The sequence below is a fragment of the Triturus cristatus genome, chromosome 12, assembly GCF_964204655.1.
Source record: "Triturus cristatus chromosome 12, aTriCri1.1, whole genome shotgun sequence".
Lineage (NCBI taxonomy): Eukaryota > Metazoa > Chordata > Amphibia > Caudata > Salamandridae > Triturus > Triturus cristatus.
The window spans coordinates 835,983,467-836,008,789 of NC_140595.1; the positions used below are offsets into that span (position 1 = coordinate 835,983,467).

Consider the following 25,323-nt stretch of genomic DNA (forward strand, 5'->3'; position numbering starts at 1 on the left):
TAGCTGCCGTAAACCTCAAGGATACCTACCTGCACCTACCAGTGAATCATATATGCAGGCACTTCCTCTGATTTGCCATGAACAAGATACATTAGCAGTTCAAATTATTACCCTTTGGTATGAAATCAGCATCTAGGCTGTTCACAAAGTTTCTAGCAATAGTAGCCACATGCTTAAGGCAAAAGGGAATACACATCAGACCCTATCTGGACGACTGGCTGGTAAAAGCGAGTTTGCGAGAACAATGCCAGAAGAATGTGAGAAAGTGCCCTCTTTCTGCAAGGTTGCCCCCACTTTTTGCTGGATTGCTGATGTGCTTTGACTGAGTGTGCCCTGGGTTCCTGCTATCCAGGTACCCAGGGCCCATGTTCTTTCCCTAAAACTGCATTGAAGCCTAAACCCAATTGGCATCTCTGGCCACAGGTCAGCCCCTGGTAAATGGTACCACAGGTACCCAGGGCACGGTGACCAGAGAACGCCTCTAAGGGCTGCAGCACTTATTGTGCCACCCTTAGAGGTCCTGTACCTTCACACTCACACACTACCTTTGCAGGCTGGGTGTTTTGGTGCAGAACAAAGTGAAGAGTCGACATGATGCGTGCCATGCCTTCCACCCACTGCCCTGGCATAGACCAGTCACTCCTCTAGCTGGGTGCACTATACCAATGGTGAGGGTAGCGGGTGCATGAGCCCTGTACCCCTACAGTGTATAAGTGCATTCTTAGACATTGTAAGTGCAGTGCTGCCATTAAGAGTATATGGTGCTGGAAGTTTGTCATTGCGAACTCCGCAGCACCATATGGCTACACTGAAAACTGAGAAGTTTGGTATCAAACTTCTCAGCAAATTAAACCCACACTGATGCCAGTGTGGGATTTAATGAAAAATGCACACAGAGGGCATCTTGGAGATGCCCCCTGAAAACTAACCTACCACTAGTGTCCAGGCTGAGTGGCTGCCACCACCAGACATGTTTCTGGACCCCTGGGTTGAGAGCCTGCTGCTCTCGGGGGGGGGGGGGGCAGAAATAATGCTCATCCTGGGACGAGGTGCCAAGCCTCCTCCCTCAGGATGGGCAGGGTCCACGAAGGGGAAGCTTTAAAGGCTTGCAGCCTTTGTGAGCTTCCCCAGGTCACTTGCTGCTTTCAGCAACTGGTATCCACTGGTTCTGACCCCTCACTATGGGCGGGAGAATCGGCGGGAAAAACAGGTGAGGAAGAGAGGTGTGCCCACCTCTGCCAACTCCACCTGTCAAGTGGGGGAGGCGAGGTGAAGCACAGCACACTGTCCTAGCCATATTGCAGAATGGGCACGCCTGAACCTTGCTTCCTCAGACCAGAAAAAACTACAAGAAAAGAAGGACGGGACAGTCGTGCCGAAGCTACCAAGAGAAAGACGCCCACTGACTTTTCCCCAGACCTACCGGCCTGTCTACACCTCGAACCTGCTTCTGCGAAATCCCGGTGTGTCCTGCAGCCAGCAACCTCGAAAATCCTAGAGGACCTGCCTGCCTTTAACCACAAAGACTGTGTCTCCCGTGAACACCGGATTTGTTCATCTCCAACCTCTAGCTCCGACTGGACACCGCGGATCCGCACCACTCTGCACCCACGGCCCAAGCTCGAGTGGGCAAACATCACGAGTAGCCCCCCCTACCCCCCACCGGCGATCCTGACCCGAAATCCGGTGACTCTTGACGTGCCTCAAACCTCCAGCCCACACCTTCAGCCTAAATCTGGAAGGTCCCCCCAACCGCCACCAGGAGCTGGTAAGAAAATCCGACCCTAAAAGGCACCCCTGCACCCGACACCCCACAGCCTTGGGTAGTCCAACCAACGGTGCCTAACCAACCCCCAAGATCCCAACTTACCTCTCGAAGTTTTGGTTGCACCCAGAAGACCTTCGTCCCCAAGCATGCAGTGCCTTTGCAAACCGGAGGTTCCCCATCTCAAACAACGGGGTGCCCGACGTCGAAACAGCACCGTGCATCCGGCCGCCCTAGTGGGTGCACCTTCGGTGCTACTTTGTTTCCCCGTTTGCCCTGAGCTAAAGTCCAGGAGCTTTGCTCCCACAACCAAATGGCCTGCTCGTCAGCAGCCACAAACCGGAGGCCCCCTTTCCCCCATTGGATAGCATTGGGCCTCAGCACTCTGCACCCGGCCGCCCTAGTGCCGCTGAGGGTGTATCAAGAGTGCATCCCTGGCGCTGGGGTACCCCTGAGTCTACCGCCAGAACATCAACTCCCACCACCGAATAATTACCCTAAAACCAATAACACTAGTCTCCTGTGTGGAGTTTGAAAACCTAAAGAAATTCTGTAAAATTGCACTAACTAACAAAAACGATTTTACTTACCTGTTTACAGGAAATGTCCCAGTGTAGTATCCAGGTATACTACACTGTGTAAGAAAAGTAACCTCAAAAGTAACTTACCTGTAATTTTATTGAAAATCCCATACAAAGTATATGTACTGTATTTACAAAGCATTGCATTTCTCACAAACAATAATGTGAGTCAAAACAAAGTGCATTTACCAAATGCAATCAAAACTGTGTTACAAATTGTATATTTACTGCAAAGTACTTATCACTTACCTGTGCCAGGCTTGCTTGGTTCTAGGAAATAAAATAACTAAAAGAATATTTTTATACAAAAACAATTAGTCTGACGTTCAGTCTTTGAGTGTGGGAATTCCTTTGCTGACTGAGTGTGTACATACAAATGCTTAACACTGTCCTCTGATACTGCCTTACTGCTCACCCACACTACCACAAATAGAGAGTGAGGTGCTATCTAACTTTACCTCTGACTACCTTTTGGGTTCCACTGGGCTCTGTGCACACTATACCTCACTTTGGTATAGTATATACAGAGCCTGCTTCCTACAAAGAACATTTAAATAGTGATACAAACATTCTGCAGCCTAGGTTTCTAAATAAATCTGAAGAAATCATCCCCATTTCGAAGAATAAGTGTTTTTTGGGGCAACATTAATCTCTAATGAAGCATAAGCATTCCCAGTGAACAAGAGATGCCAGCATTAAGAGAGCTCCTTTAACAGAGGGTTGGTCTCTGACAGTGGAAGCTGTAATGAATTGATGGGTGTGATGGCATCATGTATACAGTATACCCCTCGTCCCACATGCAAGGTTACATATGCACCCCGTCCTAGAATGGGAACAGATCAGCACGGCCATCTGGAGTCAGTAGGATCTAGTGGTTGTCACACAGGGAGTAAAGAAGAAGACAGAATCTTTATTCTGTTATTCAAAAATAACCATAAAAGCACAGCAATGCAACTTAAATCAAAGATGTATCAAAAGATAGAAGTAGGCACTTATTAGGCAACTAAGTAAATTCCAAGGACATAGTAAGAAAGCAACAGAACCAGATTTTAAAAAGCAAGGATTTCCGATATCTCAATGCGGACGTTTAGATATTCCCAAAGCCTTGCATATAGTTGCTGAACCTAGCATCTTTAGGAACAAACAAAGTTGGTATACTTAAAAAAAAAAACCTTACCTTAAACACAGGTATCATGTCTGCTTAAATGTTTATAAAAGTTGTAAAAAAAAGAGCAAAAGTAATAAATGATTTACAATGAGTGACTGAGACACTGGGAAGCACCACACATAAACACTATCCCGTGGTATGAGAAAAAGCCAAAGTAATTCTAAAGATTGAGACAGAATGCACGAGGACTATGGGAGCAGTCACCATATACCCCTTACCCAGAAATATATTCCGGTTTATTGCAATCACTCTGGTCAAGAGCCCATCCAATATGAAATCACCTCCGGTCTAGAACTTTAGTCTCTATATGTCAAGAGAATCATGTAGTCCAAATTGCAAAAGCGTTTAATTTTTTATTGTTCTTTATTGTTCAAACTCTTCATCAATGTTTAAAATCGAATTGTAGACAAATTCAATGCATTTCATCCACTCTGGGCTGGATTTCAGGGCTACAAAAATATACAAAACAAACTGCTCTATATTAGCAAAATTGAAATGAAACCATTATTTTAAAATCAACGGTGTCACTGTAGCACCGACATACAAAAAGCCTTACAAAGCACTACTTTTCATTTTTCCTAATACATACCAGTCCATTATTTCTAAATAGATTATCTTGTCATTAAAATACATTCAATTAGTCACTGATACCATATATTTTATCAAAACATATTTTTGTATAACCATAATAATGCATATTGCTCAGTCAATAGTTAATTACGGAAAGCTACAAATCGAGATTAAAAGCAGTCATTATCTAACAATTTTCAGTTTTGCTCAATATAATGGAGCTTATGCAAAATAATTAATTTGATCATATTTGCTCATTATTCTATCTACATTATTAAAAGTGCAGTAAATACAATTCAGATGACTCTTAAGTGCATTACAGCATGTATTGTGGTTAAAAGGGCAGAACGTCGGATCCATAAGATACTTGTGTGTTCAGACTTCATAGTATAGACTCTTCCAGGCGTGGCTCCTTCCTGAGGACGTAGAAGTCAGGCACCTCAGCGTCCTGCTGAGACGCAAGGCAAAACTCAAAGAGTCAACACTAAAGAAAGCCATATTTGAGGCCATCACGTCACAATGCAGGACCAGCGAATTGCAAGCACTGACAACACAGGAACCCTACTCACAAACGCGCAATGGGAGAGTGGTAACGAGTACAAATCTGCGGTTCCTTCCCCAGGTCATCACACACTTCCAAGATGAGCAGTTTATGCAGCTGCCTGAACCCCACTCACAAACACGCAATGGGAGAGTGGTAACGAGTGCAAATCTGCGGTTCCTTCCCCAGGTCATCACACACTTCCAAGATGAGCAGTTTATGCAGCTGCCTGAACCCCACTCACAAACACGCAATGGGAGAGTGGTAACGAGTACAAATCTGCAGTTCCTTCCCCAGGTCATCACACACTTCCAAGATGAGCAGTTTATGCAGCTGCCTGAACCTCACTCACAAACACGCAATGGGAGAGTGGTAACGAGTACAAATCTGCGGTTCCTTCCCCAGGTCATCACACACTTCCAAGTTGAGCAGTTTATGCAGCTGCCTGAACCCCACTCACAAACACGCAATGGGAGAGTGGTAACGAGTACAAATCTGCGGTTCCTTCCCCAGGTCATCACACACTTCCAAGATGAGCAGTATATTCAGCTGCCTGAACCCCACTCACAAACACGCAATGGGAGAGTGGTAACGAGTACAAATCTGCAGGTCCTTCCCCAGGTCATCACACACTTCCAAGATGAGCAGTTTATTCAGCTGCCTGGGGTTCTGCTAGCAGTCAAGGACTCCTATAGAAGAGCATTGCACACATCAGAGGTGCAAAGGGTAGTCGTGTAGAACTTGAAGGGCAAACAAATCAACCAGGAAAGGAGCTAGTTCTTCCTTGCCTCAGGTTTGCCATTGCAAGATGGAGAGGACAGACAATATGGCACTGCAGGAGAGACCCAGGGCTCCCTCTGCAAGGGAGAAAGGTGCAGCACTAATATGGCAGCAACGTGCTCATCAGGACATACCTTCATCAAACACTATTGTGTGGACATTCAAGACAGCAATGGTGGAACATAATCTATTTAAACACCTACTCGCGCACATTTCTTTCAACTTAGCCTTCTAATGGAGAAGAATACAACTAAAAAATCAATGCACAGAACGTGAATCCAGAAAAGATTTCAGCGGCAAAACAAAACGGTTACATGAGAAATGAGGTGCTTTGAGAATAACAAATCGAGGAATTTGGACAGCAGGTACGAAGCCACGAGAAGTTGAGAAAAAAGACCCCCCAAAAATCTGAAGATGGTGACCAGACACATGGACTTCCAGGGCTACCCCTGATTTCACAAGAGGAAGAGGACGCGGCGGCAAATGGTCCTTGACGACGAGGAGCATTCCAGACCCTCCCACTGGATGGCAGATTAAATGTACAACATGTGACCAAAGCCATTCTTAAAGCTGCAACACACCTCCTACCGGCGAGCACCCATCTCCTTTCACAGGACTTAGACCCAACTTTTTACTTCAGTGGTGATTGAAAATCCTCCGATGTACAAAAAACATAATTTCTTTTTTCTTACCGCAAATTTGCATCAGTTTGTTTAGCACCTAAAATGATATGACATTAAAATAAAATGCATTGTTACTATGACAAATACCACTTTGTTTTCCGATATAAGTAGGCAAAAAACTTTCATCTCAATTACATTAAACACATTTCCAACTGTCATTAAACAGATGCAATCATAGACATTAACCATATACTCTTAGGGCCCCATGCATCAATCTCACAATCTGCCCCTTTGGGACCGATATTTTTGCATTTGGAATGCATCACCCAAAATGCAAAAATCGTAAGTTGGAATTGCATTTAAGGAATCGCAAATTGCGATTCCTTAAATGCACTGCTAGAAGCAATTTTAAATAGCGATTTCGCTATTTGGGGTTGCATATTACCGAAAAATCATACAGGTCAGTAATTTGCAAAAACTTCTAAAAATGCACCAAAGTCCATTTTTCAAAGTTACATGTAACACACACATGCCCTTGGGGCATGTGTGTGCACAACATGGGTGCACATTACAATTTCAGGGGAGCAACAGGGAGTCCTTTGGACACCCTTGCACCCTTGAAATTGCATGCACAATTTGTGAGCACCTAATGGGTACTCGCAAATTGCGCATGCAATTCCCATTCATTACTATAGGCCTGTAGGCACATAGGAATGAATGGAAAGCCATTCCTTAATTGTGACTCGCAATTTTTGAGTCGCAATTAAGGAATGTTTAGGAATCACTATTTTTTTTTTTTTAACTGTTTTTATTATTATTAAAGTTAGGGCAGAGCACAATCACAGGAATAGCTATACAAATGCATTCTGTTGGTACATTAGTAGACGTCAACGCTTATAACACTGTTACATCAGAATATTGGCCAGATCTCATCTACGGACCCATAGATAGCGCCTCACCCCTTCCCCGCTTCAGATGGAAATATCCTCATTCGGCAATTCCGGTGGTTCACAGATAAAGCCCCTGTACTTGTTCCAGGCACCCCAAACATTCCCCCATTTCTGCGGACAACCTCGGTTAACATATGTAGTTTTCTCTGCTACCATTGAGGAATCACTATTTTAATAGCGATTCCTACATGCATAGGCTTTTGCGATTCCTTAATTGCATTTCCTTAATAATCGCAATTAAGGAATCGCAAAAGCCTTCCTTGATGCATGTGCCAGTTAGTGCTTTACCCCTTAACCTCTAACCTCTGTACACGAAAGTGTTTTATCCCATGCTCTCAACTGCATACCCGTAAGCCTGTATACTATGAACCTAACCCCTAAACCCATAGTCTTTACGCCTATTACCTATCCCCTTATCCCGTACCACCGTGCCCCTAAGCCTCTACTGTAAAATTGTACTCTTACCCTCTGTACAGTTAGCCTTTATACCCTTTAACTCTATACACCAAACCGTTAACTCAATACTCCAAGCCATAACCGCATACCCTTAATTAAGGCTGTGTGCCATACCTCTATTCTATAACCACTAAACCCCAAACCCTTAAGCCTGTACTCCACACTCTTAATGCTATTTGTCAGTCATTTACAATATACACTTAACCCTTAGATCCCTAATTCCAAACTTTTAGCCCATTAATCCCCTAACCCCACAGCCTATACCCATAGCTTTAACATCTTCACCCTTAACCCCTTCAACACTGTCCTTATTTTATTATACTTTGGGAACAAACAGTTATGGCAGTGTTTCTTTTTCAAAGTATCTATTTTAGAACTCATAATTTATAAGTGTTTTTTAAGACTTGTTGCATTCTATGTTTTGAGGCAATACTATAAGGTGGAAAGTCCACCAGTTGAATTTCTTCCGCTCTAGGATAGTAGTATTTAGGAAACATATCCAGTGGATTCTTCTCTAGATTTAGATATTACTCCAGAAATTCTCCAAATAAGGCCCATGAATAAATATTGGGCCTACTTAATGCAATCAGTACCGGCATACTTTCAGAAATAAATAGCCCTCATTGAAGGACTACCTTCTAACCTGTTCACATACCTGTAGACTTCCCAGTTTACAAGCCTGGGGAGGATCGAGTGATGGTATAGTTTGTTCTTCAGAGAATTAGTGGTACTTTAAATTTCTTTGTTTCTTTCTAATTCCCTTTCAATATTTTGCCATTATTTATTTTTCTTTCCTTCCAGCTCTTTCTTTTCTTGCACTCTCGCTCAATCATTCCCACTGTTTCCACCCTTTTATTCCTTCCTGTTTTAATTATTTGTTCTCTTCTCTTTTTCTGTTTTGATCCCTCTCAAAGCATTACAATCTTTCTTGTATTTTTTCTTCAAACATTTTTTTCTTCCATTCTGTTTCCTTGTACCTGTCTCTTTTCCTTCAGATCTTCCTAGTTTAGTAAAGAGCTTGTCCAAGACCTGGAAAATGTGTCTTTTACCTGCTTTTCTTTTTTAACTTGCTGTGTGACGTTCTTTTTCCTTCTTTCCACAGTATGCACTTTACAAGAAAATGACTCAGGCAGCCATTTTGATCCAGAGCAAATTTCGTAGCTATTATGAGCAGAAAAAGTTCCAGCAGAGCAGGCGAGCAGCGGTGCTAATCCAACAGTACTATCGCAGCTACAAGGAGTATGAAAAGCTGAAGCAGGGGCACCGACCTGGATCATCCATGCAGCAGAAAATTAAGTAAGGGTGCATTGTTTCTTAAACTGGATTAGTGAATACTTTTTAGAGTGCTCTTAACAGACCAAAGTCTACCCTCTGTTGTCTCGTTTGTGTATTGATGCACTTGTACTGTGGATCTCTTTTACCATCCCATGACTGGATCTGAAGAGTCCTGGGATATGTTTTAAAAGCTTTTAAAACGTTCATAACTATACCTCATTGCTGTGGCAGAGATTAAATACTTCTCTTTCCAAGGATCTTTATAGATAGTCATAAAGGTTAGATTAGAATAATTCCCATTTACATGTGAACCCTGAAACACTTTGTGTGTGTGTGTATACAGAACATACCTTGTGCAATTGTTCATATGTCCATACGATGAGCATCACCCTATGAAAGCCTATCCAAGGCACCATTTGTTCCGAATGTGGACTGCAAGACTCCAGAAAAGGCTATTTCATGACTGCATTCCTTGATCTGAGGTGCAAGGTGCTGAAAAAGGTCTACCTTAAAGAGAAACTAGTGGCCTGGTGGGCTAGCTTTGAAAACGATGAAAACACACTCTTCTCCCTTGAATCCTCCTGGACCTTCCACTGCACGTGATGCATAGTACTGGCTTCCGTCCCTTGTGAGAAGGATCTTAGAACACATTGGAGGTTTCACAAAGATGTTTTTCTGTGAACTCCCGCTCTAGATTTGTTATTTTCTTATCTTTACTTGATAATTTGAACATCTGTTTTTTCGAGTGAACCTATTTTTGCTGATTTTGCCAGAGATTTTTCTATTGGAATACCTTCCTTGCTTGTCAACTGCCCCTTCCTTGGGAGAAAAAGGCTGTTACAGACCCACACAAGGTAGGTGGGTATGTTGTGTCTTTTACCTGCACATTCAATTAAATAATTTTTGCCAAAATGTCAAAAAAGGGATCCGGAAGAACCACGAAGAAATCAGACTAAAAGATCAATTAGAAGACATGAGGGCCGAGAGGAAAAAAAGCATAAGGATCTGCTCGGCAACCATCTCAAATGAGGTCTTCTGCACCAATCTCGCCTTGTGGTAGAGTAACATCTCCGCACACCCCAGAAGGGCCTTTAGTGTCTAGATGACATTGACAATCCTCTAGGGATGACTCTTTAACATCGTACACTCCGTCTCCTGAAGCTTCTCCTTCTCGAAGTTTGCAGGTGCATGACATTACCACATTACACTATGTGCTTGACAGGGGTGCTACCACACTTGAACATACCACTAGGGTACCAACCTGTGGTGGTTATAATGCAGCCTTTCAAGCAAAGACCATCTCTTTCACAAACCTTTATTCTAAAGTTATATGATGTGGAAGAAATCAGGAAAATGTAGCCATATATTTGTTTTCCCTTTTTAAGGCGAAATAGTGAGCAACAATTAAATTATCTCAGCCATCACTTAAACAGGCTCTCTGACACATTATCAATATCAATAATAAGCTTTATTTCGATTTAAAATTATATCATTAAAGCATTACATTTAAAAGGAAAACCTCCCAACCAGTCAATACAGTACACAATCTTCAAATTCATTACAATGAGCTTATAGACAACTCCTTTAGTTTTACGCAATCTCATTGCTGCCTTCAAAAAGTTTAAAACACGAAATAATGTAAAGTGATCAGTAGACATTTTTAAAAACAGTAATGCCACCCTTACATGTTTAAACTTAAGTTTCTTGTGCAGATCTTTCAGATACTGTCTCCTTGGCCCGGCATAAAAAGAGCATAAAAATATAAAGTGAAGGGTATCCTGTGAAGATCTATGGTCACAGCCGCAGGGCCCTTTATCACTAAGTTTATTAGTAAAACCCTCTGGCACTGCTAGTAAAAAGTGGATAAGACCAAATCTGAAACGAGTCATTACAAATCTTTCATGTGGGTTAAGTACAAAAGACAGATAGGGTTCTATACCAGTGGTTGTTTTGATCAAGGCATGTTCTCTCACAGTCCGCTTTGAGAGTTCCGCCTTTTCACGAGTGGTAACTAGAAAGTTAGAATGTAAGATCTTTATACTCCCCTTGTCGCTGGGCCTAATTATCTCGGGTGCACTATACAGTTCCTCACGTCCCAACTTCATAAAGGTGGTTTTGACGTATCGCAGCCACGGGATTCTGCTGCTATGATCCAAGTTCAAGCAGTCCAATAAAACGGATTTTGTTAGTCCAGAGTCTTCGTTGAGCCAAATTTTAAGCCAACAAAGAAGAGGTCTGACGGCCACCAAGTCAGAGATATAACTGACCCCCAACTCCTCGTGTATGCTAAAAGTAGGTGAGCTAGGCGGAACTCTCAGCAGGCTTTTCAAATATTTATTTTCCACACTTTGAAGTTTAGACGTTGCTGTGAAGCCCCAAACTTCGCTACCATATAGAACCGCTGAATGGAATTATACAATTTTAAAATAAGACTGGGCGTCCAGTACCCCAGCCGTGTGGCATATCCCTTGATGGACCCTGTAATACTGGACATGTTAAGACATTTCTCGTCTATTAAATTTTTAAAATTCAACTTTACATCGAAGGTTATACCTAAGTCAGTAAACATGGGTACGTTTCCTAGTACATGTGTGCCAATTGTAAAGTTCTGTTGTCTTCGTGGTTTCTCCCCTACCGTCATCACATATGATTTAGTGAGATAGTAGACATGTCCAGATTTGTCATAAAAGTTGTAAAACCATCTATTAAAATTTGTAGTGCAGAGGGAGTGCGGGCCAGGAGAACAGCATCATCTGCGTATAACAGGACTGGAACTTTACGTGAGCCTATCCTAGGGACATGTGTCGCAATACTGCTAAGAGTGGAGTCCAACCCATTTATATATAACACAAATAAAAAAGGTGCAAGAATATAACCCTGGCGCACCCCACTCGAGCATTCAAAACTTTTGGTTAGATGCCCCGCGGGAGAGTACCTAACTACGGCTGAGGTGTCGGAATGAAGAGTATGCAGTATGCCTATGAGTAGGGGGTCAATCCCCATATCGCCAAGCAGTGCCCACAATTTGCTGCGGTTCACACGATCAAACGCAGCTGAGAGGTCCATAAAGGCCAGAAATAATGATCCCTTTTTGGCTATGGTGTATTTGGCACTAATTAAATATAGGTTGAGACATTGATCCACTGTAGACTTTCCTTTCCGAAACCCATACTGGGTATCGGTAATCACCCCCTTAAGTTCTGCCCAGTCCTCCAGTCTGTTTAAAATCACCCCACCCAAAACCTTAGTGGTAGAGTCTAATAACGAAATAGGACGATAACAGTGGGGACTGTCCCTATCCCCTTTTTATATATCGGGACAATTATTGCAGCGGACCATGAGGCTGGCATTTCACTTGTAATAGCAGCATTTAAAACTCTGGTCAGAAGCGGGATCCACACTTCAAGATTGCTATGATAAAGATCTGGCGGGATACCGTCGGGACCCGGGGCCTTGTTACGGCTTAGGGCGGCAATACCAACACTGACTTCCTCCGTAGAGAAAAAGAGTGACTGTGTGGAATTCGTAGAAACTACTGGGGCCAAGAAGGCCACTTGATCTGTGGGGTGGTTATAAAGCCCGTTAAAGTACACCTGCCAATCATCCGGTAAAATTACTGTTGAAATGTCTGGCTTATTTGGATCTGCAAAGCAGGGGCTATTTATCACCTGCCAGAAGCGTGTAGTATCGTGTAATTCTGCAGCCTCTGTTAAGTCTTCCCAGGCCGTGCGCTGAATTTGACTCTGGCGCTCCTTTAACACCCTATTATACTGTTTCCGACATTCAGCCACTTTTGCCTTTACACGAGGGAATTCTTTCATAACCATTTTAAGGTTCCTTAGAGCAAGTGAACATGAGGCATCAAACCATCTATTTTGCGGCGGGTTAGATTTCCTCGCAGGGGCAGTAAGGAGGGTGCTAATCAAATTTACAAGAGCCCCAAAGGAAGTCATTATTTCCAGCCCCCCCACAGTGGGATCTAAGCAATTCATAATGTGCTCCTGTCCATCTTTAAAAAGAGAAGAAGTAAATAATTCCGTATCTACTTGTGCCCATCTTACTCGCCGCCCTTGACCCGTGGTTGAAAGGGAGGAGGCCTTAAGGCGACTAGTCAGAGATGTGGCACAGCCGATAGTAGGGAGCAAAAAGACAAGAGGGTTGTGATCACTAAATGGGCTAGAAATAATGAGAAAGTTTAGGATTCTACTTGCCAACAAAGGGGTGGCAAAAACAAAATGAATGAAAGAATTACAACCCCTCCCTTTAAAAGTTGGGGGGATTAAACTATCTCCAGTGACGGAGAGCGTTTCCATTATGTTTACTAAGCCCAAAGAACTTGTAACAGTAGTAAGTTCTAAACCTGCCTGCTAGTGTTCCATATGTAGGCCCTTACGCACCGGACATGTCGACCAGTCTCCCCTGGTGATCATCAAATTTGGGCACAAATGACAATTAAAGTCTCCCAACAGGATTAGTTCGGTTCGACCTGCATTCGTGTCCAGTATTGAGCTCAGCCTCGTGTTAAGCTCAGAGAACGAATTGCCTCCTTCACAATTAGATTGTGCGTTATAAAAATTTAGGATAATCAGACACATGGCACGAGTGGTCATTATGATGCCCTGCGTCACTGCTGAGTCCCAAAACAACTCCCTTCATGTGCCTGACCTTCCCAATCTTACAAAAACAAACAGACCTCGCTTGGCCCTCCCAGACGGTGATTTGGCTGCTGGTCTATGGTATGATTTATAACCTTCCAAAAAAATGTCATGCCCAATTTCCCAGGTCTCTTGAAGACAAATGATATCATACTTCCTAATCATTCTAAACCAGTGTGGGTCATGAATTTTGCTGGATAGTCCCGCAATATTCCAGGGGATAAAATTAATACCCCTGTGTTCATATGTGTTCTCGCCTTCTCTAAGTACCCAATGTTCAGTGGAGCTTGGTGTAACTATATCCATGTTATAAACAGAAAGTTTCGACCTGGCATTTTGGGATCGAACTCCAATACCAGCATTTGTTCCTACTTCACTAGCTTCACTGACTGAACAATTGACCCCTGTCCGGCTTGATGAATCAGCCGAGGTTAAAAACTGGTGTAGGACCCAAGTCAATCTACACCCTCTAATGACTCCAAGCACTCCAGCGGGGCCAAACGATTACCATAATAAACCTGACCATTCAGCCAACCACCACCCGTTCTCGGGGGGCCCAAGATGGAGTTAGGGCGGCCCGTCGATCTATAGAAGTAAGCAAGAGGTTAAGGTCTTTTTTGGGTATCAAAAGTTAGGTAGTCATTGCACTGTTGTATAATGCTCTGAACCATGCCTGGATGCCTTAGGGTGACGATAACATAGTCCCCCGGAAGGCTTTTAGTACTCTTCCCGATCCACGCTACCCTCCTGGCCATTAGTATCGAAGCGTGGTCTCTAAGGTTAAAACCAGCATATCTACATAACCAATGGAGAACCTTGTTCATTAGCTTATAAGTGTGTTCCCCTTGTGCCCCCGGGACCCCTGCCAAGACAATGGTATATAGGCTACATGCAGGGGGGAGATCAATTATAGCTGTAGCAGCATGCTCATGGTTTTTGCCCCCCACTTCCTTCCCCTGCTTATTAGAGCATTGAATGCTGACCCCTTGAGCAGTGTAGCTATTTTGACAGGCAAAATCCACCAATGGTCTCCCATGGCCTGTCAGGGAAACTACAGGTGGAAGCCTAGGGGGAAAAACGGTGTTTGGGTCTGTGCTGATCCGAGGCACAGTGAGAGGGTGAGTGGGGATTGACGTACTAACCCCCGGAGTGGTCTGGCTATTTAACTCGAGGTTATTGGGGATAGAAGCCTGATTAGTGATCGCACTATTAAGGACACTTGCAGGCGTAACACCCCCCCCCCCCCCCCACATCTACGCTCACCAAGGGAGTGTCCATCCTAGCCACACCGGATGTAGACGGTTGACTAGTAGCCATAGCCTCCGGGTGGGAGACATAACACTAGTGGACCTCTTTTCTTTGACCCCGTTTAATCTATGTTCTATAGTTACAAGCTTCTCCTCAATTTTCTGCAACCTACTGGTTAGAGGCTCCAGCAGCACAGACATAAGTGCCTCGAGTCTTAACCATTGCTCGTCGTTGCTTCCCATAGATAAGGGGACCTGAGATGTATGTGTGGATGGAGTCGATGCTTGGTTTAGAAAGTCCCCGTCAGTTATATGGGTTTCTGCAACATGCACTGGGAAAAGAGATTCATTCTTTAAGGGTTGTTTTAATCCCTTAGGTGGAACCTTGCATATCCGCTTAACTGCCGGGGCACGTAAAATTGTACCACCCCTTTGTTTAACGGGGGACATTTTATGTTTAGAATTCCTAGCCCTCGTAACTCTAAGGGACACATCGACTTCTTGTACCAGCGCTGGTTCCTGAGACTTTTGGGGGGGAAAAGGAAAGCACTGGGGATGAGCCCAAGGGTAGAGATTGTTCATCCACTTGCGCAGCCAAAGGAACAGTCCTCGAGTTCACTTGTTCATCCACAGGGGAGGTCTGCGCTAAGCATGAGGGAAAGATAGAGACTATAGGCCCAATATTGACGAGTTGCGAGTCATCGGTAGCACTGTCCATAGAGGTGAAGTGACCGGAGGCTTCATGAGAGACCAAAACCGTTTGGACAGCTTGCCTTGGGGAACTCACCCTGCTAATATGTCCCAAGGAAGACCTCCTTTGCAAAGAGACGGGGTCCAAGGAAATTCTCTTTTCTGTCATCAGAATTTCACGATTAAGAACTGATTCTGCACAGGTCAGAAAAGCATCTAATGTTCCCGCTACGCCACCCGTAACACCAACAATTTCCTCCTTGCATCTTACTCGCTTTACCATTGCAACAAATATATTACAAACACCTACAGTCACCTACTTGCGTGGCAGACCTTAGGGACTTGGCCCAGCCTCTTCCGGGCTACGATGGGCGTGGACGAGCCCGCCCTTGGCCCGGGCTTCGCCCGCGCGCGTCCCGCGCCGCGGAAGCCCGGCCGCCCTCTTATGCACCTCCTGGTGCTTACTGAGTGCCTCAGCGGCGTGCGCCCCGCAGGGAATGTGGTTCCTCCAAGGACTCTCAACAGTGGCAGCTTCTGTTGCACAGGTAGGTCTCCAACTATGGAAGTGCAAATATCCTTAACGGGCTGACACATTATCACAATACAACATTATTGTGCATATCACATCAGGTATGTATGTACAACCATACACCGCATGATCACAAATCTTCCCTAACATCATCCGGCAACTTCACGAGCTATAACTGACACACCAGATGTGCCAGTATGCAAATGACTACTTGAGTCTTTGCTATCTGTAGGACTCATAGATTAGGCATTTGAGCTATTATTTTGCGTTTGGTAAAAAAAAGTCTGCAGTGATGCCCATATGTCCTTGGTTCTAGTTCTAAAAGGCAACACAGCAGGAAACAGTTCTGCTCTAGTATGCCATGTGGCCACATTTTTAAACCAACACTCCCATGTAGTAAGTGGTTCCTTCATCCAGTGAAGGACTCTTTCTTTTGGCCAGTGGTCGAAGCCCCCAGACGTCACGCAGATTTAGGTAATTTTGCAACCTATCCCAGCACCACATCATCAGCAGTGGAAGGGACGTTATACCCAATAATGCTGGTTACTTCGGCCAACGCTGCAGCCCAGTAAGTAGTGATGTAACGACATTCCCATGCCAAGTAAAAGGAGGTAGCCAGAGGCTGATAACAACAAGTGCATTCATTTGGCCCAGTACTACCAAATCTGTGTAATCTTGCAGGAGTGTAACAGTCTTAAAAAAAAATTAAATGTCAGAGCTCGCGTTTGTAATTCATTAAGATTGTCTCCATCTGAGCACAGCAGTGTGACCATTTACGAGCACCCCCTAGACCTTGATCCCTCTCCCACAGCTCTCTGCCTGAAACACAGCCCAGTAACCGCTCTCCCAGGGCAAGTTTGTAAATTTGAGACCCATCCCCTTGAGAACACAACATCTGCGAGTTTGCTAAGAGGTATAAATACTTGGGCTCATGAGGGAACACCAGGAGGTAATTCTTCAATGCATGGCGCAGTCTCATATATGAAAATATCAAGTATGTTTGTTGGTGCTTTATCACAATATTGCTCAAGAGTCAGAAAAATTCCCTCATGAAACAAATGCCCCAACTCCTTGTGTTATTTCTATCGAGTGTTTATTTCACTAATGCCTCGGCAGGGATGGATATCACTGGGTTTTCTAACAGTGGAACCCTCTGGGAGAACAGCATAAGACAACCTGTGACAGCACTTAGAGCTTGCCGTGCTCCAGTAGTTGCTCCCACAGTATCCACAGCAATCCTGGGATATGGGCGATTGTGAAAAAGATTATTGTGCTTATTCTACCTGAAGCTACGGCCTCTGTCTGAACGACTGTATGCAGTATCAAGGGCTGGGCGGGGGGGATAAGGAACCTGCAAAGAAGGCCTGAGCCAACAAATAGCATCGCTCATGATTGGGTGCAGCCGGTTCTCCCTTCTCTAGTAGCTACATCATTATCTCCCAGCAGAACCTTGGTTGACCATCTGCTCAAATGAGCATGCTAATTTTCGATTTTAGAAGGTATGTCAGGGGATCACTGTATTCAAGAATAAATTGAGAAATGTGAAAAAAACAGTTTGTTATAGATTCCTTATCTTAGAATTACCCCCAGGCGTCGGACTGGATCCGGAAAGTTTTTCGTCAGCAGTACCCCTGCGTGTCGTAAGGTGGCGTCGGTCGACTTCGCGTTCGTCGTTGGCGTCGTGGTTGCTGGGATGACGGTCCCAGTAGCTACATAGAAGCCGCCCTCACACGCTGACATCAGTTCTTTCTTTTTCTACGCCAACAAGTGCAGATCTATAGAGAGCGGTACCTCTAGTCACTTTTTGGCTGACTTTTTCTCGACTTTTGTCGACTTCGTGTTTTTGAGTCCATTGACTCCAGGTGCGCGAGGGATGCCCGGCTTCAAAGCTTGCGGTTCCTGCAACCGACTGATGTCTGTGACGGATCCGCACCGCGTGTGCCTCTACTGCAGGGAGCTCAACCACGACCCCAAGTCGTGCTCCGACTTCCGGACCATTGCCCGGACTCTTTGCAGGAGTCCCAAAACCTACTCGAGGCCCGGCAGTCGGCTCTGCGTCGCTCGAGGTCCCAGTCGCATATGAGGCCGAGGGACCGGTCGTGGAGCCATCACCATTCTTCATCCAAGTCTTCGCACTCTGGGTCAGGTAAGTCGAAGCACAAGAAGAAGTAATTGTTGCTCTTAGACTTCTCCCCGTCCGTCGCCCGATGTGACGAGGGATGCGCGTGGTGCCCCTCCTGCGGCTCCGGGTGCAGAGCCTGAAGAGTCGGCTCCGTGTTTCCTCCCGGGACCGGGAGCGACCCCTGCCCAGCTTTGTCAGTTTTACGAAGTGATGCACGCTGTCTTTGGGTAGCCCGTCTCTGCCGGCGCGTCTTCGGGCCCTGCAAACTTGGCTGGGGGCCCTGGGCCTTCGACAGCAGCAGCTTCGGCCTCGGTGCCGCAGGGTCCCCTTGGATCGAGGCCTGGATCCGGATCAGGCCGGTCGACCTTGTTATGCCTCCCCTGGTGCCGATTCCACCGGCACCACGTCTGCAGCCGGCTTCGGCTGTGTCCCCAGCCGACATCGAACCCGGCCTCCACCTCGAGGTAGACATGGAACCGGACCGGCTTCGTTGACCGACGCCAGATCCGTCGCAGCTGGGTACTTTTGTGCCCCTGTTCTACCCTGGCTCTTTGAGACCAGATTGGCAGCCAGAGGAAGGTGAGGAGGACTGGGAGGGGTCCGGGGACCTTTTAACCGACCAGTTAGGTTGTGAACCGGACTGGAGAGAGGAACTGGGGGAAGCCAGTGGTCTGGATACCGCCCCAGACCTTGGCATGTTGTCTCCTTCTACCGTGGCTATAGAGGAGGGAGCGTCATGCGCAGTTGAAATGAAATGAAAAGTGAATTTATAAAGCGCAGTTACTGCCCGTAGGCGTCCAAGCGCTACTTGAAGAAAGAAAGTGAGGGGAAGCCAGCATACTTCAAGATATTAATCTTGCAGAGTAAAGAGGAAGGTCTTTAAGTGTTTACGAAATAAAGAGAGATTGGAGTTGGATCTGAGGTTAGAGGGTAGGAGGTTCCACAGCTTTGCATCATTGTAGGAAAACATCCTGCCACCTGCTCGCGTTCTCCTAATCCTTGGTACTGTTGCTAAAAAAGCCTGGCTAGAACGGAGGTGCTTTGTAGGATGGTAATGGGTCATAAGATTTTGGCAGATTGCCGGGCCTGTGCCCCAGAAGGCCTGATGGGCAATGCACAGTGCTTTAAAGGAGATTCTTTGACGGACCGGGAGCCAATGCAGTGCCCTCAGTCCAGGTTGCGCTGAAATTTTCCGAGGCAGTCTTAATACTGTGCGGGCGGCACAGTTTTGCACAGTCTGCAACTTACGGAGCGTGTATTCAGGAGCACCTAAGTATAGGGAGTTGCTGAAGTCGAGTCGAGACTGTATCAGACCCTGTACAGCGACTTGCTTGGCCTCCATGGATAATAACGGGAGCACTTTCCTAAGCATCCTAAGTAGGCCAAAACAGGTTGCAGACAGCTTTGTAGCTTGGCTGTTGAATGTTAGAGCCTTGTCCAGCCATATACCCAAGCTTTTTATATTATCCTTGGGTATCGGCGGAGTGCCAAGGCAGGGGGGCCAAAGAGAGTCAAAAGATGTAGGGGGGGCAGGCCCCAGAAACATCAGCTCCGTTTTGTCGCCATTGAGTTTGAGGCAGGATCTCATCATCCACACTTTCACAGCCTCCAAGCAGTCCCTTAGTCCTCCTTGCGAGGGGCCTCTGTTCTCCTGTGCCAGGGATACCACTAGCTGAGTATCGTCCGCATAGGAAACTATCTTAATACCAAATGGGCGGACGATTTCAGCTAGTGGTCGCATATAGACATTAAACAATGCAGGGCTCAATGATGAGCCCTGCGGGACCCCACAGCTAAGAGGTTTACTGGTGGAGGCGATGTCTCCCTCAAAAACCCGAAAAGATCGGTTATTTAGGAAGGATCTAAACCAGTATAAAGCCTTGCCGGAGATTCCTATTTCAGAAAGACGGCAGAGAAGCACATCGTGATTGACTGTGTCAAAAGCTGCGCTTAGATCAAGGAGGGATCAGTTGTGTTGCGTAGGGCGGCCAAGGCTCTCCACCTCGAGCTACCTACGGTGGTAGTCAGGACTAACCTCCTGACAGAAGTGCTTCAACCGGCAGTGAGCTCTTCGGAGCCCCAGCCTTCACTGACATCCTTTTGGGCACCTGGTCCAGGCCCAACCCAGTGGCGCCTGTTGACAGGATGATTGCCCGATACCACTGCTCTGCCCTGGGCGACCTCACTTTCCTCTTCCAACACCCCACCCCGAAAGCTTGGTGGTCCAAGCCTCCACCCCCAAAGGCACATTCCCTAATGCACCACTTGATAGGGAATCCAAAAAGCTGGACCACCTTGGGAAGAAAATGTTTTCTTCCTCCAGCTTGGGACTGCGGTCGGTACACACCGCATGTCTGTTGGGCCGTTACACCCACTCTGTGTGGGATATGATAGCGCAGATGCTGCCCCAGTCCCTGGAGGAGGCCCAGGCCGTGCCCGTGCAATTGCAGAGGGGAGAGACGCAGCAAAGTTTACCATCCACTGTGGGCTGGATACCTCCGACTCACTAGGCAGGACGATTTTCATGTCAGTAGCCCTTCGACGCTATACCTGGTTGAGATCGACTGGTTTTTCCGGGGATGTCCAATCCACTCTTACGGACAGGCCCTTTGATGGCCGTCGCCTTTTCGGCGACAAGGCAGACAACGCGCTTGAGAGCTTTAAGGACTCTCAGGCTACGGCCAGGTCCTTGGGCGTCTCCACCACCTGCCCTGCGCAGTCTGCCTTTTGCCCCTATCGTGGCTACAGAAGGGGTGCACCGCTGCGTCTGCCCAGAGCCACAAGCCGGCAAAAGCTGTTCAGCCTCTGCACTGCGGCCGGGGACATGGGAACCAGCGCCGTGGTTCTGGGGGCCTGCGGGGAAGCAAGTACACCACAGCCCCCTCTGCAGCAGCCTCCAAACCCTCCTAGTCCGACCTTTCAGGGCCACCAAACGCCAGTGGGCGGCAGGATTCACCATCACCTCCCCTACTGGCGCACCATCACGTCAGACAGGTGGGTTTTGCAGATAGTCTGAAGGGGCTACTCCCTCCCCTTCGAGACTACCCATCCCTCCATGCCACCTCAGTACCATTGCATGTCGGAGGATCATCTGGCCCTTCTCCAAAAGGAAGTTTCGGCACTCTTGGCCAAGGGAGCCATCAAGCACGTTCCTCTCCCAGAAGTAGGTTGTGGTTGCTATTCACACTACTTTCTGGTGCTTAAGAAGGACAAAGGCCTGCGTCCTATCTTGGATCTCAGGAACGTCAACCGCTTCCTCCGGAAGGAGAAGTTAAAAATGTTGACGCCCGCTCAGGTCTTGTCTGCTCTTGAGACTGGATGGTTGCGTTGGACTTGCATAACGCTTACTTTCACATCCCCGTCCTGCCAGCCCGCCGGCGTTACCTGCGGTTCATGGTAGGTCACAAGCACTTTCAGTTTACCGTGCTCCTCTTTGGCCTTACCAGCGCCCCTTACCGCCCCAATCTCATCCTCCCTGTTCTGCGAACTGATTTCTATGGTTAAGGACTTCCTTTCAGGGCCCTAGTTTTGATAAGTATCTTGCATTGCTCTGCGCTTCTGGTGTGAAAAGTCGTGTACAGAACTGACGTCAGCGCGGGAAGGTGGCATCTATGTAGCTACTGCAACGTTATCCCAGTGACCACGACGACGAGCGCGGAGTCGACCGACGCCACCTTCCGATGTGCAGGGGTACTGCTGATGAAAAACTTTCTGGATCCAGTCTGATGCCTGCAGGCTATTGTAAGGTAAGGAATTTATAACTAACCTATGTTTCTTACAGATATATTGTTACCGAAGGTAAGTAATTTGTTCATCTGGGCCTCACCACCAGTTTAATGATTGCCACCCTGCCAGTAATAAAGGCAATTTATACCAATGATTCACTTGTGTTCACAGTCTGGAACATAGTTATCAAGCATAACTACCTCTTTGTCCATGGGAATTTTGTTGCCACGTGTTAGAAATCGTGTCTCTAGTTGGCAGAGATATGCACCCTTTCCAAGTAGGGACCACAATCCTAGTCAGGGTAAGTCACAACACAATCCCAAATTATCCTGTGCTTGCCGCCTAGTAACTTGGCACAGAGTAGGCACGCTTAACTTAGAAGGCAATGTTTAAAGTATTTGTGCAATAACTCATACAACGACACAGTAAATACCCTGCAAAAAGACTCCACAACAGTTAAGAAAAATAGAGAATATTTATCTGAGTAAAACAAGACCAAAACCATATAAATCCATGAAATAGAAGTCAAGATATTTAAGGTTGCGGAAATAAATGCAATAAAGCGCTCCGAAACAGGGAGTGCAAAGTTACTTCAGGTTGCAAGGGACCGGGGCAAATCCAAAGTTCAGGCATACTGCGATGGAGCACGGGCCGTCTACAGGGACTCATTTGGGTCCTCTAAACACAGTACCTTGAATACTGGGCCCAGACTGCAAAGCGAGGCTGTGTGTTGTCCGGCATTGATTCTGAGAGTCTGTGCGGCAGCACTGCTTCACTTCGGACATTGCAGAAACTCAGCCTCAGAACCCACTTCTGAGGCCCAGAAGTTGTAGGGGACCCTCAGGCATGAGGAGGACTCACGGAAGGCAAAGTCCGGGAGCACAAACAGAACAGCAGGAAGTCTTTTGTGTCCCTGAAACTTCAGAAACAGGAGGCAAGCTAACGAATCCTTGGAGATAACTTTCAAGGGATGGCAGAGTCCCACTCTCCTTCCAGCCGAGTCAGAGAGCAGCAAGCCGCAGGGCAACAAGCAGGGCCGCAGTCCTTCCAGAAAAACAGTCCGGTTGAGTCCTTTTAGCAGCACCACAGTTCTTCTGACAGAGAATCGGTATTGGTCCAGGTGTGACTGATTTGATGGGGCCCAGAACTTGTGCGCAAATGTGCCTTTGATGTAAGGGAAACTTGAAAGAGTGGTTTCGAAGTGCACCAGTATCTCTTTTAGTCCTAGTTCTCACTCCAGACTACCAGTGGGAGATTATCAGTCCTTTCTATGGGGTACGCCACTACCCTTTGAAGGGTAAGGGTTGAGCTTCATCTGCCCAGGAAGACCCATCGGAATGCAGATGGGTGCTAAATCACACCCAGCCCTTTCCTGTGTCTGTGGCTGTCTAGAAAGAATGCACAAAGGGGTCTGTCACCTAGCCCTGACATGTATTGCAGACAGGATGTAAGACACCCAGAGCAGAACAAGCAGAGAAACGTCCACTTTCTAATTTGGCATTTCTAAAATAGTAATGTTGAATCTGACCTTACCAGTAAAGAGAATTTCTCATTACCACTCCAGAGGTATGAAACATGAAAAGGCTAATCCTTTCCTCTCTGGAATTACATCTTAAAGGTATTCTAAGGAATTCCCAATTCTAGCCGGTGCGAGGAGTAAGGCCTCCCAGCAGGGAAAAACGAAATTAGCTCATTTTCACTACCAGGACATTTAAAACATCGTCTGGGCATACCCTTTCCACTTAGGGTGACAGTGCAACCCCAAAAGATGATGGACGGAATGTTGAACATTGTCAAACTTTCACCCCAGTAACAGATCTGGGTTTAATCCATCTTACTCTCTATTTGTGGTAGTGTGAGCGAGCAGTAAGGCTTTATCAGAGGGTAGTGTTAAGCATTTGTTGCACTCACTCAGGCAAGAAATGATGTCACACACTCGAAGACTGAACTCAGACCAATTTGATTGTATCAAAAATATTATTAAGTTAATTTATTTATATCACTAAGCCAAGCCTGGTGCAGGTAAGTTAAATAATACTTTGCAAAATCTTATGCAATGATTTAAAGTAGAATGCAGGCTCAAAAGCAGTTGGTTGAATTACAGGTATGTCAAAATTACTTTTTAGTTACTTCATAGATTACTGTGCATGTTACTTTTTAGATTACTTTTTCAGTTAATTTTGCTAATCAGTGTGATATGCCTAGATATCACACTGAGACATTTCCTAGACAAAAGGTAAGTAATTCACTTTTAGTACCTTTGCAGCTTTTCAATGTTTCATTCAAACCAACTCGACACTTGAATGACTTTTCAAGGAAAATCAGTCACTGCAATCCTATGGAAGGAAATGAAGTTAACGGTTTGCAGGTAATCACTTATTTGTGGGAGTTGGTATTCTGGGGTTAGAACCAGGGTCGAGTTTGCACACTCAGAACACCCTCAGCGGCACTAGGGGGTGAGGTGCAGGGTGCTGAGGCCCAATGTTATCCAATGGGGAGTAGGGGGCTCTGGTTGGTGGCTGCTCAAGAGCAGGCCACAAGGTTGTTGGAGCACAGTTCCTGGTGTTAGGCTCAGGGCAAAGGGGAATCCGAGTTAGCAAACAAGCTGCACCCGCAGGGGCTGCCAGGTGCAGGGTGCTGTTTTGGCATCGGGTGCCCTGTTGTTTTCAATGGGAGTTGCTGGTTTTGAATTTTGGCTGCAGGCTCGGTCCAGGAAGACTTCCAAGAGGAACCAACAGCTGGACAGGTAAGTTGGAGGGCTCTGGAACGTAGGTGCACCTCAGGTTCTCGTCTCCAGGGCGGCTGGATGCAGGGGTGTCTTTTGAGGTCAGTTATTTACCTGTAATCCTAGTTCTCTTCCAAGGGTATACTCCTCAAAGTCATAAGCAAACCCCCCCCCATCCCCCCTCCCTGGACAAATATTGACAGTATAGTGGCTTTTTGCACCTTATTTCCGGATTCCTACATGTAAGTACACCGTAAAAAAGACCTGACCTAACTGTCGCCTGTGGTGCGTGATAGGAGCAGAGGGCTCCTGGAGGGTTTAAAGGCACAGTTTCCAGGTTCTTGGAATTCTTAAAGGCAGGGTGCCAGTTTTTATTACTGTGATGTTTTTTCAGCTATGAAGCCTATTGGCTAATTGCCTACTATTACTTGCCTTTTTCTCTGAAAATAAAGGGCTGTGTTGGAACATTAATGGAGTGCATGTTCGCTGTTACAGAAATTATATATGGAATTGTTTTCAGTTTAATGAAAAACCCAATTAATATTGACATATTAGCCTATTTGAGTAATGGTAGGCTGCATGTTTATACATGTATATATGTATGTTTGAAGGTACTCCGTACTTTTTTAGCTAAACATACACATATATATGTATGTTTGAGGCATATGAGCTGCAGAATACATACTTGTACATAGATCGCCATCTGGTGTTGGGTTCGGATGTTTGCAGTTTGTTGTTGTCTTGGAAGAAGTCTCTGTAGTCACGAGATAGGTGACCCCTCCCTTGGACGATAGTGTGCATGGGCTTCGACTCCATCCTTAGATTGTGTTTTTTTCCGCCATCATGTTCAGATGTGACTTGCTGCGCTCTGGTTCGGTACCGTGTTGCCAACCCTTTCGCCGCGCAACCCATGACCACTC

The 25,323-nt window shown here is 46.0% G+C and overlaps 1 protein-coding gene across 4 annotated transcripts in view; it reads left to right on the forward strand.

The window, feature by feature from the left end:
- CAMTA2 (calmodulin binding transcription activator 2) overlaps positions 1-25,323 on the forward strand; it is a 1,245,102-nt gene that overhangs the window by 1,147,367 nt on the left and 72,412 nt on the right. For all 4 annotated transcript variants that reach the window (XM_085638475.1, XM_085638477.1, XM_085638474.1 and 1 more), the window contains one exon: positions 8,537-8,730. In XM_085638475.1, coding sequence (XP_085494601.1) covers positions 8,537-8,730 — 194 coding nt within the window. The remainder of the gene's footprint in view (positions 1-8,536; positions 8,731-25,323) is intronic.